The sequence below is a fragment of the Neopelma chrysocephalum genome, unplaced genomic scaffold, assembly GCF_003984885.1.
Source record: "Neopelma chrysocephalum unplaced genomic scaffold, ASM398488v2 Primary Assembly neopelma1_64, whole genome shotgun sequence".
In the NCBI taxonomy this organism is placed as follows: Eukaryota; Metazoa; Chordata; class Aves; order Passeriformes; family Pipridae; genus Neopelma; species Neopelma chrysocephalum.
In genome coordinates this window covers 6,270,609-6,287,000 of record NW_020897721.1, presented here as the reverse complement: position 1 = coordinate 6,287,000, position 16,392 = coordinate 6,270,609, and the positions used below count along the sequence as shown (strand labels likewise).

General features: G+C 41.0%; 2 protein-coding genes across 14 annotated transcripts in view; both read right to left on the bottom strand.

The window, feature by feature from the left end:
* Positions 1 to 121, bottom strand: part of NEXN (nexilin F-actin binding protein) — a 20,678-nt gene extending 20,557 nt beyond the window's left edge. For 8 of the 10 annotated variants that reach the window (XM_027683343.1, XM_027683349.1, XM_027683348.1 and 5 more), the window contains exon 1: positions 37 to 121. The gene's annotated coding sequence lies outside the window, so the exon portion shown is untranslated. The remainder of the gene's footprint in view (positions 1 to 36) is intronic. The other 2 variants (XM_027683355.1, XM_027683347.1) reach the window with 2 other exon arrangements.
* Positions 122 to 1,300: 1,179 nt separating this feature from the next.
* Positions 1,301 to 16,392, bottom strand: part of MIGA1 (mitoguardin 1) — a 29,360-nt gene continuing 14,268 nt past the window's right edge. For all 4 annotated transcript variants that reach the window (XM_027683366.1, XM_027683367.1, XM_027683368.1 and 1 more), the window contains exons 8-16: positions 12,990 to 13,090; positions 7,896 to 8,014; positions 7,638 to 7,713; positions 7,238 to 7,321; positions 7,015 to 7,113; positions 6,608 to 6,742; positions 5,224 to 5,277; positions 4,816 to 4,932; positions 1,301 to 4,463 (exon numbers count right to left, since the gene is read on the bottom strand). In XM_027683366.1, coding sequence (XP_027539167.1) covers positions 4,245 to 4,463; positions 4,816 to 4,932; positions 5,224 to 5,277; positions 6,608 to 6,742; positions 7,015 to 7,113; positions 7,238 to 7,321; positions 7,638 to 7,713; positions 7,896 to 8,014; positions 12,990 to 13,090 — 1,004 coding nt within the window. In that variant the 3' untranslated portion in view covers positions 1,301 to 4,244. The remainder of the gene's footprint in view (positions 4,464 to 4,815; positions 4,933 to 5,223; positions 5,278 to 6,607; positions 6,743 to 7,014; positions 7,114 to 7,237; positions 7,322 to 7,637; positions 7,714 to 7,895; positions 8,015 to 12,989; positions 13,091 to 16,392) is intronic.

The following is a 16,392-nucleotide window of genomic DNA, read 5'->3' as shown; positions in this document are numbered from 1 at the left end:
GCCCCGCGGCGGCGGCGGCTGCGGAGCCGCTCTTACCTGCGCCTGCCCGCGCTGCGGCTCGGGGCGCTCCGGGCGGGCTGCGCTGCCGAGCGCCCCTTGGCTGCGGCCGCCGCGACGCCGCCGCAAGTTTCCATAAAAGTCGCGGCGCGCGCCCGGCGCCCGCATTCCAGGCGAGCCCCGCGCCGCGGCAGCTGCCCCGGCCCCGCCGATCCGCGCCGTGCCCGGCCCCTCGCCCGCCGATCCGCGCGGGGGGCGCAGCCGGGCCGCGCTGCCAGACCCCCCTGCGGACAAGCGGCCCCGCCAACAGGCTAATTTTGGGCTGGAAGCGGCGCGGGGCTATAAATAACCGGGGCGGCTGGCGCGGTGCTCGCCGTGCCGGCCCTGCCGCAGGTCGGTCAGCGGGCGGGCTGGGGCTCCGCGGGCCGGGGGACACGGGGACCCACCGCCCGGGCCGGACCTGCCCGCGCTGCTCCGGCGCTCCGCGGTTCTTCTCGGCCCCGTCCCGGAGATCCCCGGGCGCTCCGGCAGCCCCGGTCGGGCTCAGCCCGCACTCACCGCAGCCCGGCCCGGCCCCGCTCAGCGCGGGCACCGCAGCTCCGCCACAGCAGCTCCGCCGCCGCTGGCCCGGCCCGGCCCGCGGGGAGGTTTTATACCTACGGCCGTCAGGTCCCGGGTCGGTTTATGGCACATGGAGAGCGATCAACTAATAATAGTAATGTGACAGTGCTGGTGGAGCGGGGAGGAATCTCCCCAGTGCCAGACTGCGAGAGGCAGAGCGCGGGGGCTCAAAGCAGCGCCTTTCTCTGGGAACTTCACAAAGCGGTGGCAGAACGTGATTTCATTACATCTCAATACGTTCCTTTTCCTGCTTAAAGATGACTTGTTTCCTACACGTTCAACTGCAAGGTCTCCAGTGCAGAACTTTCTTCTTCCTATCTCTCTCGTATTGTGTCTGCCACACTTTCAGCTGGATTATAAACATTAGGACAATAACCACATGACCTTAGGCTGTGCAGATCTCAACAACGGCCATCGGAGACAAAACTTGTTTGGCTTTTGAAGGACAGCACAGGAACTTTCCCCCAGTTTAAACTGCACGGCCCAAAAGCTGTTCCCATTCAATACTTTTTTAATTTATATAATACATTTTGTACAAGTTGCTTTTTGTTGATTTCAGGCAGCGAATTCCAATTTCAAGGTGACTAACTGGTATCAAAACACCTGCCCTATGAAATAATTTTGCAACAGATTTCAAGGATTGTGCGAATTCAAGTTTTAGATACAGTTATATGAGCAACAGTTGTTTCACTGAAATATTTTATTTCATATACACAGCTGCACTTCATTAGGCAATAGAAAGGTCACAAATGATCTTACTCTGACACTCGGTTTGACACGTCCAGTTTGATAGAAACCAAAGACTACAAAAGAAATGTATATTTAATCATTAAGAACACATTAAAAGTGAGATTATTATTACAACTAAATTACAAATTATATAAATATTTGATTCTTGCATAATCCCTACACATTCAACATTTCTGACTTTAGGAGCACAGTTATGGCAGAAGAGGATGGCTTTGAAATTTAGCTTGTTCTTATTAGCACGGAAAGTGGCATTCAAAACTACCTAAATTTAGAGATTATGAACGAAATTCTGATTTTGAACTCGCTAGAGTAGAACTGCACCATCCTGTCACTGCTGTGCTGCAGCTCTGGCACTTGTGTTTTCAGAGATGGTGCACTTCTGAAATTCTCAGGCCACGTGGCTGGTTATCAGCAGATACTCTGTACACACCTGCTAGCTCAGGTGAAGCTTTTAACAGAACTGATTCCAGTTCTATGCTACAAAGAGACCTTCATCTCCCATTTAAAGTTAGAAAGGACAGAACAGATGAATGGTTTTTTGTCCTAAAAGAGCCAAAGGAGATCAAAAGCCTACCCACGTGTACATGCACACTTCCCCCTTCCTCTCTCTTTTTCTCCCTTCCCTCGCTCTTCATTTCTGAGCTGCTTCTGAATCAAATATTTGTTGGTATCTTACAACAACCAGAACCCATGTTTTTAATTTTGGGAAAGACATCAGTTGAATTTCCAACCCCATTCTGTGGCCTTCTGAGAGCTCCATGAGTGTATGGAAGTGCTCCTATTTTAAGTCAGATATTATCAAGTTCTTCCCCATTTTCTAAATATTTTAGTGTTTCATTAGATCTTTCTCATTCTTCTGTTTAAAAAAAATCCTTTCATTTTTGACAGAAGACCAACTTTTAAAGTATCTGGAAACATTTACAACCTCATGTGCAATGCTGCTGCACTTTCTTCAAAAGCTTTTTGTAAAAACCACGAAAATCTCAATATACATTTACTTCTGTGAAAAAGTGCATTTCTGTTTCTCTGAGATGAATGTTAAGGTGTAATTTTCTTCATATCAGTTTATTAGAACCAGAGAGACAGTTTCCATTGCTACCTACAGCCAGTGCATTTGCTGTGGAATATGCCACTTACTCTGCTACTATTCCCAGCTATTCCTATTGATTATGAGTCCAACAAGACACTTTCACTGTTCCACATAATTTCATTCATAGACTTGCAATAAGCTGCCAAAACACAGATAGCTTAAACATACTCATCTGCTCAAAAGCTGAGATAGGTGAAGAAAACTTCACATGCCCACAATGAAGACACTGCAGAGAAAAAAAAAAGCCCAGCATGGAGCACAGTGCCAAGCTCAGCAACTTGAATGGTGGAAACAGGCCAAGAGCAGCATTTGGAAGTTCTGTTTTATTACACATAGAAGTATACTTTTTTTTTTGGTTAAATAAATTATAATCAGTTGGCATTTCACACAAGTCATATGACACATTTTCATCATTTTTGTACTTATTAAATGAGTACAACAAAGGAGCAAAATGTTGGCTTCGGTAAAATCTGTGAATTACACAGGCCCTCCTCTTGGATTTTGGGTTGTGTTTGCAACAAAAGGTGAAATTTGTCTAGTCAAAGACTGTTTTGATATCTTAGATTTTTAACAACATGCTTCTCAAGTACCGGAACATTTGGAATTGCTCTGTAATTACTTACTCTGTATTTTTGACACAGGAGAGATTCTTGTGGGCTGGCTCTGTGTGGCAAAGCACATGTAAGTGTAGTTTGAGAGCCTAAAGTAACTATGAAGCATTGCTTCAGTTTACAGAAATTCAAAGATTATACCTCACCGTTATTTATTACCCCTGGAACAGGAAAAAAACATTACTGTGAGTTCCCTCAGGCTTTCTGACTGTGCTGTGCTGCCTGAAGTTCAGGGTTCCACAGCCTGAGCCACAGTTTCACAGCATGGCCACAACTGCCTGAATTTCTTAAATAGACACCTGACTTCCCACAGAGAAGGGAGGAAGACTGAAGTGCTTTAAATTATAAAACACTGCCTTCGATTCTGTTTCATGATTAACAAATCTTATCACACACACTTATTTAAAAATATATTTTGAAATGCTACATATGAACTGAGAATGCTATTGGTTAATTTACCACCATATAGAGTAGTAACAGTTTTAGGACAAGGAAAAGTTTTAAAATTAATTGGTAAAGCTAGCATAGCTTTTAAAATATAAATAAGTATTTTTAAACACCTTAATGATGCTTAGATATTTTAAAACAAACTAAAGTAAAAAAAATGCATACTGGCAGTCATTCCTGCCCCAACAGTGCTTGCATTTCCTGCAAGCAGTAGAGAATGGCTGCTTACACCCACACAAATGTAATCCCAGGGCAGGGGCAACATGTTTCAGTTTTGTGAGTGTGATTCCTTTATTGCATGTGTCACATGAATCAGAGATACCCCAGGCAAAACACCTTTGAGACACCTAATGATGAGACTCTGCAATGAACACTTTGCACTGTAAGCCTTTAAATGGGAACAACTCCATCAGCTTCACTCACAAATCATCTGTGCAAAAGTACAGTATTTCATAAATAAACTTTACCCAAATATTACAGAAAAAAGCTTTGGGATACATGAAGTATAAATACAGCGACAGCTGGGCTGCAAAATTAATTTAGGTATTTACAACAATACACTCCCCATTTCTTTTCATAGGTGTACATTGAACCTCCCTGAGTCCTTTTCCACACTTTAGTGACGTGATGCATTTCCAGTTGCTTGGTGGAGCTTCAGCATTAGAGAAAAAAGGTGGGAAGGAGCACCCCAATGTGCACTCCTGGTATTTGTCACAGATTTTAAGATCTTACTGGACTTTTGCTTCCAAGAGCCCGCTGGGCACGACGTGCCCGTGGCCACTGACACAGGCACCCACGTGTCTCAGGGAATCTGCTCCCAGATAGGCCATGAGCAATTCTGTGTGTCTGATCAGCAGCTGGGTGAGATCCTCAGCCAGGCTCTCCATGCTGGAGTATCTCACCTTTTCAAAATCAAAAATGTCCTTGAGGAAGAAAAGCACTTGATCCTAGCGAGGGGAAAAAAAAAAAGGGGAAAAACTTGTATTCACTTACTAGCAGCTATTTCTTTTACATACAAGCATCCATTTTGGTGCTGAGACAGCACAGACTTTGCAAAACAGTTCTAGGTTTAAAACATTTAATAATATTTTTAAAATGTTTTAAAATATTTAGTTTTCATGCTCTCTTACTGTTAGCCCTAATCTTAGGAAAATGGAAATGTTTACGCTTATAAATAAGATACTAATTTACTTTAATCAGGAAGATTTTTTTTTCATTTAGATTAATTAAGATTAATCTATCTAATTATCTGAATTTAGATAATTTAGATTAATTAATTAAAAAAAAAGAGTTGCAAACCTTGAAGAAGCAGCATAAGTCATAAAGGGAATTTCTAGGGCCCAAAAAGCCCCATGCCAAAACAGGGCTGATATGTTCACATATAGCATAGAAATGTGCAAAAAATCCATCAGGCACCTAGGGATGGTAAAATTGGAGACAGAAGTTACACATTAAGTTTAGCATAAATTTCCATTATTTAACATTAAGTCTTCATAAAAGCCTAACCTGTGGTAACCTGAACAGAGTTACTGTCACCACTGCTGACTGGACCCAAACTAGGTTGAAAAATCTTCCAGTTTTTGCTAAAAATCAGGTACTAGGGCTCCATGAGCTAAATTCCCACAATTGGAAACCTCTTGTCTAAACTTCAAATTCTTAGGAGCCGATCAATAACTTTGTTCCACATAATTCTGAAGGGCAACTTACCTTCATTTGCTGTCTTTTCTGCTTCAGTACTGACCAACAGCTTGAAGCAACAGCCTTATTGTTAAAAGAAAAAAAAGCAAGCCCAAGTCATTTTTCATCTCAAAAGAACTCACCTGCAGAATACTGTATTTCTATATTTTGGGGACATGTATTTTCTGCAGTTTCAATCTTGTGATAACACAAAGTTTAAAACCACAAAACAGCGGCTGATACAAATAATCAAATTTCTATGTAGCTCATACGTGTCATTTCAGATCTGTCTTTGCAACATTTTCTTCAGTTTAATTCAAATGTAATTTGGCATCCCTGACTGATTTTACAGTTACAACAGTTAGCAATTCTCTCTGGGTTTAAATGAGGACCAGTCTCTTATATACTAAAGCATGTGCTCAGACATAAGTAACTATTTTAGATATTATGTGGAATGTGAACACATTGAAATGTCCTTTTTCATTTTAGCAAAAACATTCTTGCAATAGCTTCAGATTCAGTTAAGGAGTTTTGTCCAAATATGGCCCTGTGAAATACAATATACTGATATCAGTACTGGGCTTTTTTCCCCTCAGAGCTTGTTCCTATCCTCAGCTGACTCTCCTTCAGTGCTGCAGGAGAATTAACTATTCACAAAGCAGTGGTACCACAGAATTACAGAAATACATGCATGGCACTTTTCTTTTTTCTCTAGAGGGAATGTTTCAATTGAAAGACAAAAAAAAAGGAAAACTGGCATTTTACAGACAAAAATGGACAAAATGACAGCAGTATCTGTACCAGCTGACCATGGTAGTACCTGTGGCCCCAAAAGATCTATCTGACAAATAAACAGGCCCAGCTCAAAAATCATGAATTGCAATCAACATTTAAATGCCTGCACTGTATCAGTTTACTTTTGTTTCCTTGCAGCTTTGTGCCTTGTTGCTAAATCTCTGGTGTATGAACCAAAACCTGGATCTAATACCTCAGACGTGGCTAAGTGAAACCTCCCCTCTAAAATTCTGCTTCCTCAGAGGAAACTAATTTTTGCAGGACAAGCTGAAGTATTTTCTCTGATACATTCAATCATTCTGTATGTTTTGGGCCCAGACTTGTAGCTTTTCAACTGCTGTTATGAAAAAATACAATCTGTTTAATTCTTTTGAGGAATATTTCAGGTACACACTCAGTTATAATGGAAGCTAAACTGGACTTTACACAGACTTTATCCTGCAGTTGTTGGGTTTATTCTTGTTTTGAGATTGTACTTCAAGGATACAAAGCACAGAGCACCAGAACAGTTTCAGCAGACACAGAAATTTCTATCAGAATGCTCACGGCACTGTTATATTGATCACACCATCCACATACTGCAGATTAATTGGTATGAAAATTACACCTGAATACTCACTGTTTCCTTAAAAGAGGAATTTAACCAGCGGTTATTGACTACATTCTGTATAGATATAGGTGGATTTTCTAAATCTTCAAATGAATCCATTAATATGAAGTCCAGAACAACATCATAAAAATTCAGATTTTTCACCTGTATTAAAGGAAGACATGACCTGAGTAACCTAGTTTCTCTTTCAGCAGTGGAATTCAGCATGCACCATATTCAAATGCATTAAAGATACTATGTCAGTAAAGGAGAAGTTAAAAAAAAAGTACTTTCTGGTATTAAACTGGTGGATGCCAATTCTCTAAATCAGCAACACAAACAAAAAAAAGAGCTGCCTTTCCCACAATTCTGAATTGTAAAATTTTATTTTTAGATCCTATTAAGGGTAAAAGCACTTCTCAGAAATTCAGACTCACTCCTCTAGCAGCAAGTTCCATTTCAGTATTATCCCAGTGGTCTGTTTGTTCCAAAAAATATATCATTTCATCAAAGACATCTTCAAATTTCTTTGGATTCTGTAAAGCAAAAGCAACGAGTATCAAGCAAACTCAACAAGAGATGTGGTTTATTTGCAGTGGAAAGTGAATTCTGGTAGAAGTTCCATAAACAATAAAACATCAGTTAAAAAAATCCTTTTACCTTTCGTGCTTTCACAATTAAAGCAGACAAAATTTTTCTTCCACTTTCAGCAAGAAATATTCTGTTTGCTGTTTCTGAAAGAATGATCTAGAAAAGGGTTCAGAAAATACAGACATGTTCATGCACAGGTTATACTAAAGTGACCTTAAACACTCCATTCACATTTCACATAATTATAACCTCTGGTATGGTGGACAAAGGTGCAAAGGTTCCAAAGCCAATCATAAAACTGGGACTCCTCTGCAAATTCATCTCGTCTCAGAACTATAGAAATGTAAAAGCAACAAGAAAATATTTATCTACAGAACAAGTTATAAAAATGCTGGCCCAGAGAGTGCTTTCAATGCCATGTATTTTAGTTTAGGCTTAACGAGACAGACAAACCACCCTCCTCAATGTTTACCTGAAAAGCTTGTCGAATACAGTGCAGCTTAGCAAGGAAGTCACTGTCTCCCAGACATTCAAACATTTCAGTCCTACACAAAATAGAAAAGTTTTCAAAGACCGTTAGGAAAAGAAGCACCAGGACAGTCACATCAGTCTAATTCTCAGAAAAAATACTTAGTGCAATTAACTCCTAAAAAATGGCTTCTAGACAGAATATTTAACTTTAATGTTTGCTTTTCTAGAAAATAGTTAAATAGACATAAATCAATACCTTAAGACTCGTGAATATATTTTGCCTTCTTCTGCTAAGTGCATGGCTTCTTCATACAGGGGGCAGTGGCAAAGGGAATCCAGCCCGTACGTGTTCCGAATCTCCCTGTGCTCTGTAAGCTGACAAAAAAAATCCTTTGGAAGTTCATTAAAGACCTTGACAACAAGATAAAAACAAATTCAAGAATTTTCCTGATACTCTACTGATAGATGTATCCTTTTCTGCATCTGCTTAAGAGAAAGGGGCAACACTCAGCTGGTACACAGAATAAACACACCACACCTCCCAAGACTTATTTCATAACTCTTAGAAGAAAGCTACAGTTTCAAGTTTCAAAACTTATGGAGGCAGCTTAATTTTATATTTAATTTGCCTAGGTAAGTTCTTAAAATTGTCTGGTTAAATCTAATGGGTCTCCAAGCTGTTAAAAGAAAATAATTGCCAGGTCACAAAGTACAGAATGATTGCATCGTGCAGATCTTTAGGAAACCAGAAATAGTAACATCCTCCCACCCCTGTTTTTGTTTTGCTGGTAAATGTGTCTGCTAGTTACCAAAGCACATGGTATGAAGCATGAGCACTCAGAATTTCATATTACAGGCTCCCAAAAAGGTTTTCATTGTTGGCAGTTTTAATTCTGTGATTATAATATAAATTAATGAGAACTCACAGACATTTTTAAAGCAAGAAAAAAACCAAAACCAGATTAATAAATCGAAGCACAGAAATAACAGAGAACTCCTGTTTACAGGGTATCATATTTAATCAACAAAACAATGGCTAGCTACGATTTCCACTATAAACATTACATCATATTATTAACAATCCAAAGAAAAAAAGATTACACATCATTCAGATTAGTTAATGACCAGAAAATTATTTTTTAAAAATTATTATTTTTAAAAATTATATATATGTTTTTAAAATCATTATTTTTTTAATATCCTGTATGGGGCAAACAAACTTGTGTTTCTAGGCTATAAAAACACAGCCTGGAAACATCTTTAAAAAGTAACTGTCAAAGTAATCGAACTATATAAAAAGTTACCCTATATTTGAGAATGATTTAAATCAGATTAAAGTATAACTTTGTATCAAATCTCCACTAAAATCTTCAAATAAATAAATGCTGAAAAGCTTTTCCTGTCAGTGAGGACACCCAGCCAAGTGCTGGTGAGATGATCCCAGTGTGCTTTCTCCACACACTCCAGCCGAGCCAACTGCAGCAACAGTTTGGCCAAGTTGGCTTTCCTGCTGAAGGGAAAGTGCCAGTACCTGCTTTTGTCCATGTAAACATTTAAGGACATGAAAAAAGTCAGAGATTTCAGTGCAGAGCTGGTGTTCTGACAAGTGTCACACAGTTAGATGCTGTTCATTTGCTGGGGGGGGTTGAGTCACTCACACCAGTAACCTTTTACTTTTGGCAAATACACATAATTCCTTCCATAAACTGTCAGGTTCCATTTTAAATTGTTTTGTCTGGCTAAAAAAATCCCAACGAGACCAAACCACTCTTTAGTGGGCACCTCTTTGCACAGCCAGTGTCATGCTGAAACCCTTCCCACGCCTCTGAGGATGACAAGGTGCTCCAGCACAGCCAACAGTGCTGTGGCACAGAGGGTTGTGAGGATGGCCCTGACATAGAATCACAGAATCAGCAGGGTTGGAAGGGACCTCTGAGATCATCAAGTCCAACCCTTGATCCAACCCCGCTGTGGTTCCCAGCCCATGGCACTGATGCCACATCCAGTCTCACCTTAAAAACCTCCAGGGACGGAGAATCCACCCCTTCCCTGGGCAGCCCATTCCAATGGCTGATCACCCTCTCTGCAAAGAAATTCTTCCTAATATCCAACCTAAACCTCCCCTGGCACAGCTGAAGACCCTGAGCCCTCTTGTCTTGCTGAGAGTTGCCTGGGAAAAGAGACCAACCCCCCCCTGGCTCCCCCCTCCTGTCAGGGAGTTGCAGAGAGTGAGGAGGTCTCCCCTGAGCCTCCTCTTCTCCAGGCTGAACAGCCCCAGCTCCCTCAGCCTCTCCTCACAGCACTTGTGCTCCAGTCCCTTCCCCAGCCTCGTTGCTCTTCTCTGGACCTGCTCCAGCACCTCAATGTCCTTCCTGAACTGAGGGGCCCAGAACTGGACACAGCACTCCAGGGGTGGCCTCACCAGTGCTGAGTCCAGGACATGCCAGCCCCCAAATGTCTTCCACTTCCTCACTATCAGGTGGGGTTACATGGAGAAGAACATGAACATGCAGACCAAGCAGAGATAAAAAGGTGACTGCACTTCAGGGCTGGGTGTGTCCACAGGTTTCACTGGGTTGGAGGGGACCCACAAGGATCCAGTCTAATTCTTAAGTGAACAGCCCCTAAACCCCAAACCTTGGCTTTACTACCACCATGCTCTAAACAACTGAGCAAATCTCAGGGTTTTCATGGCCCTAAAGCAGTAGCAACCTGTAATGGAGAGAGAGAGATTCCAGCTACAACTCCAGCTACGAATGCTGCCTCGAAGAAGAGAGACACTGCTGCCCTGAAAGTGGAAAGGATCTTTCCTTCTTCCCTTCTGGACTTTTATTGGAGGGAAAAGAGATTTGATCCAATGTAAATACTGCTTTACCACAGGAGAGATAGTCAGGATTGTGTATAGAATGTATTATAATATTTATTTGTGTAATAATTGTAATATAATTCCCTTCCCCCCATATTGAGTCTTGTGTTGTGTCTGGAAAACCCCTCTCACACTGGGGTGAGTTGTGGGAGGGGGGCTTGGACTTGGAAATTTGGATTTCTGGGAGTCTCAAACCACGACACAACCTCATCTTGGAAGGCTTGACTTCCATCCCTTCAAGGCTTGAGAGAGACAGTGAACCACAGCACAGGACATTTCTGGTGACCTGCAGTGGACACTTGACTTCATTGTGTTGAAATCATATGGACACACCTTCAAAACTCCAAAGCCTGTAGTGCTAATTCGTGTCTAAGCTTGTGGTGCTTCCTTGTGTCCCTACACAGGGTGCTGCCCAGCAGCCTCTGAAGGTTAAAACATGGATTATTCACATGTTAATCAGTTTTCTCTGGACACTTCAGCTTTAGGGCTGCAGCTGCTACTGAAGAGATGCTGAAATGGTCGCTGTAAAGCACCAAACCTTTGGAACTTGCTTGAGTTTTTAAGTCTGAGATTCCCAGGAACAGGCTCAGTGCCCTTATTTGCTACTCACAAGTTGTTTCTTAATAAACAGAAAAAATTCTCAGCTGTGCATTGAAGCCTTGTTGACTACCAAAATAACCACCTACACTTAATGTAACAAAAATAAACAGTGCTAGACCTTTCAGGAATTCTTGTTTGCTCCCCCTAATAAAAAGGTCACTTTACTGCAACACTCAGCATTCCTCACATTCTGAGAAATGATGCTTCCTCTATATTAAAAAGGCTGATGATGGTCTCTTTAAAGGATAAAGACATTCAGAAAAAAGATTTTTTTTTTAAAAGTAAGTAGTTACAGGATGAGAGTGAAACATGCTTTGGAAGTTGGAAGATGAGATGGTGATTACTAACTAAAACACTTGAGATAGTACTTTAATATTTTATTGTGTGGAATTAGGTGGAATTGTGTTCCACCTAAGATCTGGAGGAAAACAGGAAGGCTGTTACAAAAAAAAAAATAAAAGAGCAACTAAGGCTTTATTCACAAGTCTAAAGCTCCCAAGCTTTGGATGGAGTTAACATTTTAACAAGGAAAGCAAAGTTTATTTGATAATAGAACTGCAGATTCAATTCTAGTCAAGATATGAAAATAAGATATGATAAATGCATGTGCACTGACAATGGAGCGGCAGCACCAAAGCTCAGGGAGAGCAGGAAAGAGCCTCTGTCAGGAAGATGGAAAAGAAGCCAGGAAAGAGAGGGGAGAGGCCTTTCTGTGGCACACTCAGGGCTGTGTTCTTGCCAAGGGTGGCAGCTATTTTGATCACAGTAGATGGGAGAGCAAGACTATGAAAAGGATACTAACCTTCCTCAACACAAGCTGATGGCAGACAGGCTCAAATACCATTATTTATCACAGGATATAGTATTAATAACTTAATTAGGGCAAATAGTTGTGTTTACCATCCCTTCTGCAGTGCTTCTGAGAGCCTGAGGGTGTTTAAGAGTAGAAGTCTGCCTGGGTTAGGGATGACAACTGTGTCTAAAGTGTCTCTGTAAGGATTCAGGCCCCTGTGTACTGTGGGTGTCCAGGCAGGCACAACTCTGGCTGAAAAACCATCAGGTGTGTGATGCTCAGCACCCTCTGGATTCTCAGCCCCAGCCAAGAGGAAGCTTTGGCACACACTCCTGCCATCCTGCAGAGCTCACCAAAAGGGCACATGACTTAAACTCTGCCAGCTGTCCCAGTTTTGTACAGCTCTTTCCTAAAACCATCTCCCTAGATTTTGTCCTCGTACAACACAGCCCGACGCTGTTGTTGCCTCCTAAGCAGTGCCCCCATCACCTTCCATTCAAGCATCTGTGCCTTGCTTTGTGACAGTTATTTCTCCTGAGGGCACTGAGCTAAATTTGGTCTGTGTGTCAGCACTGAAACAGTTTCCAGCCTCTAAAACCAGAGTCCTGCTCCTTGGGACAGGACACGATGTAGCAGGAAGACAAGGAACTGTCAACACACAACTTGCAGCGTGATGGGACCACAAAAAATGGTGCCACGTTCTGATTTCCTGCAAGGAGAAATTACTAATCCTGGTAGGGCAAAATCACATATGAATTTCAGATTTAAAAGCCTTGCTAAACACTTCTATCACGACATGGAGTTTAGGGCAGTTATTAATATTTTAACTGCAATCAGGGAGCTTACGATGAGATATTTTTCAAAAGCAACTTCTGTCTAGGAGCTGGGGAAACACTCTGCCAGTGCACACACAAAAAAAAAAATAAAGTAAAAAAAAGCTGGTTACAACTAAGCCCGGAAAGCTTCTTTTTTTTTTCCCCATAAGAAGAACGCATTTTTGCTTACAATGATTAGCAAAAAATTAGGATTCTTCTGTTCACTGTTCAGACAGACCAACGAATCTTTAAAAAAGCAATCTTTCAGAGTCTTACCTCAGCTGTGGAAACAAAGGAGTCTGTTGATGCAATGCTCAATGTGTCTCGAAGGCAGAAATCATCCGTGTTATCCTTCACAGTAATGTCTGTGTTTTTATCTTTAAAATATAAAGAAAACCCATTTATTAGATTCCATTTATATCTTGAAAGTGTGCTTCATGTATAACACAGTACTTCATCTGGAAGGCACAACATTAGAATATTGTGAGAGTAAATTCTCTTTACGACCCACTAACACATATCAAGGTGACTGCACTTTTCTGCCTCTAAAGTGGACTTTCAAATATCATCCACAATGAACTGGGAGATGAAAAAAAAACTTGCCCAGAGGTTTTTTCCCCTTTCCTTTATAGACTTCTGAAGATCTCTCTATCTTATGATATTACTTTGCTATATTGATCTAAACACTGTTAAGTTTTTAACTTGGCTGTGTTATATAGTTTTAGTCACCAAGAAATACTGTTCTAAATAAAAGTCCATTAATAAAAAAAAAAAAATCCAAATTTTAACTTCACTGTAATTTGTTTCATTTTCTTCTTTTCATGTCTTTTCTCACTTGCTGGTTCTTCAGAAGAGCAAGTGAAGTTTTTCATCTTCACTGCATCCCCTTTCCCCAAAAAAGCTCTTCTATTGAAATAACACATCCAGAAGCACTTCCTATAGTGCTAGAATTCTTAAAGCCTTTAAAATAACTCTTTTTTTTACTTAAATTCATCTGCAATACACTTTCTCTCAGGTCTCCTTTATTTTATTCTCAGATTTCAACTGTTGCACTTATTACTCCATACACAGTTTCATTTCCACCATCCAGAAACACTTTCACAGAAGGATTAAATTCGTAAGCCAGTAAGTCAGACTTTGGCTTGATGTGCCCCACACCACACTCCCAGAGGAGCAGATGCAGTTATTTTGGGTTACTTTACCTTCAGACATTACACATGTGTTGCTAAAAGTCTGTTTTATTTCCAAGAGTCAGCAGCAACCAGCTACCCAATGTCCTCCAGATCTGTTACCACGGCAATTCTTCATCAAAAACACTATTCCAGAGCAAAGTGGCCAAATGCCAATACACTGGAATGGTTTGCTCATCACTTGAAATGCTACAAATCCACATAACTTAACTATTACTTTGGTGGTTGTTATGGTTTTATTAGTTGTGGGCCTGGGCTGACAGCTCAAAACCTGCATACAACAATAAATATCTGTCTCTGAGACTATTCACTGAGGGGAAAAAATTATTAGAGGTTTGGACAAAGATTTTACTAGATTAAGCTAGGTAAATTGTAATCACAACTTCACCAACATTCATATGAAGTGTCTGATTTTTTCAGCTCATTCTTACTAGTTCTTTCTTTTGACCTCTTAAAAGCAACAGAAAAGTACTGCAGCATCCAGGTTGGTTGAGAAACAATCACATCCTGGAATTTGAAATGCTGGAACAGAAAACCAAACTGTGGTTTGTAAAGCATTAGCCTGAGGTCTGCTCAGAGCAGATGGGTAACATGGTGTTCCTTATTTCTCATAAATTTGCATTCATTCCCTTCTAATATTACATGAGATGATTTTCCAACATCACTTTTTCACATAAGCAGTTGCTGACTCTGCAGTTAACACTGTTAAACCCAGGGTAGCACAGGGATGTAGAGCCTGGAGGCAGATTTTTCCACTCTCCTATTTTCAACCTCTCCCTTTGGCGAAGTTGCTCCCCACACCAAATTTGTAATTAAAACAAAAGTTTCTACATGCCACAGTTATAAAATCCCTCCAGCACGTGGCTCAAGGGCAATCCAAAGAAATGGTTTTCCTGATTCTGCCAGTCTGCAGGGAACACAGAGAAGAAAACAGCCCCAGGCACAAGCAGCAACACAAATGACAAACCCCTACAGGAGTAAAAGATGGGCCATCCCTCCAAAGATTTGACTGGTGGCTCTGATGAAGATGCCAAGGCAAGGACAGCTCTGTGTACACAAAGTGCAGCTGTCAAGTGGTCTCATATATCAACTTATTCACATCTCCAGCACCCCCACAGGGAAGTCCCAACTGCAGCACAGCCTGTGGATATTGTGAGATAATTACTGTGCTCTTGCTGTTATATGTGGGTTTATAATTCAGTGACATCTCCCCAGACTGACTCTGATGTATTTAACTCTGGGCTAGGTGTGACTGATTACATATAAATGGGAATAATGCTGTTTAACTCAAATTTATTCTGCAAAAAGAATTGGTGTAAATGAAGGAACCACAGCCCAGAACACCACAGCATCAGGGGTTCTTCTGCAGGTCTTGCATTCAGCCTGTTATAGATTACATGAAGCTCAGAGATAATAAAATTTTGAATACATCTATATCTGTTGAAAAATTCCTAATTCCAAGTGTTCTCTCACCGAGCCAGGATGTTTTTAACATCTCAGTTAGTTCAATACGGAATATCTGTGTTTTCACTCCAAATTCTCACTACTACAGAAGAAGGCACAAAATTTGCATGTTATGACAAAAAAAAAAAGATTAAAAAAAGGTTGGCAATGTTGAGTGAAATAATACCTTTGGCAAGTGATATGTACACACAAAGAAAACAGAACAGCCTTGCCAGCTATTCCTGGCTTTGTGGCCACCACCACCCTAACACCCCAAAATACCCCCAGCCAAGCAGGTGTTTAGCAGTGCCCACACTATCATGAAAATTCCCTATGGAATTTCACTAGGGTGAAAGTTAAGTTGCAGCTGGAGTACATACCATGGAAGGACCAGGAGACCATTCTTAGACACAAGAACACAAAAAAAAAGAGGCAGTGGCACAAAGAGACTCCTGGAATGAACAGCTGCAGGAGGAACCCACCCACCAGCGCCTGCAACTGCTCCCACACTCATCCCTGGTTCTTATGGATTCTAATACCTTCAAGAAGGGAATACTGGCAAGTATGTGAGCCTCAAATATAGCTGACTTATTTGAGAAGCCAAGGAGTTATTTTGGGTTCACTTGTGTTTGCAAAGAGGACCAAGTAGAGTTTCAGATGTGACGCTGACAGCAGTAATTACCATCAAGGCTCCTGGTTGTAGTGCCTGAAAATGCACATGTGGTTATAAAGTCAGACTAAGGGCATTAAAAAATGGAAAAATAGGGAGGACTGCTAATGCCTGTGAAATTAATCCTAGCTTTACAAGGTTCTGCAAACAACTAGCTATTTAAAACTAAACAAGGTAAAAAAATCAAGCCAGAACCAAGCTATTTTCACATCACGCAGTGTGTTAATCTAAAATATTTATCTGTCTTTGCTGTGGTAGGTTTGCATGGTAAACATGGTAAAATTTGCACACAAATTCACTTTTCAGCATTCAATCAAGAAGCATTCACCTTCACATCATGTTTTGAAACTCTGAAGACTGGTCATGTGTCATCTTC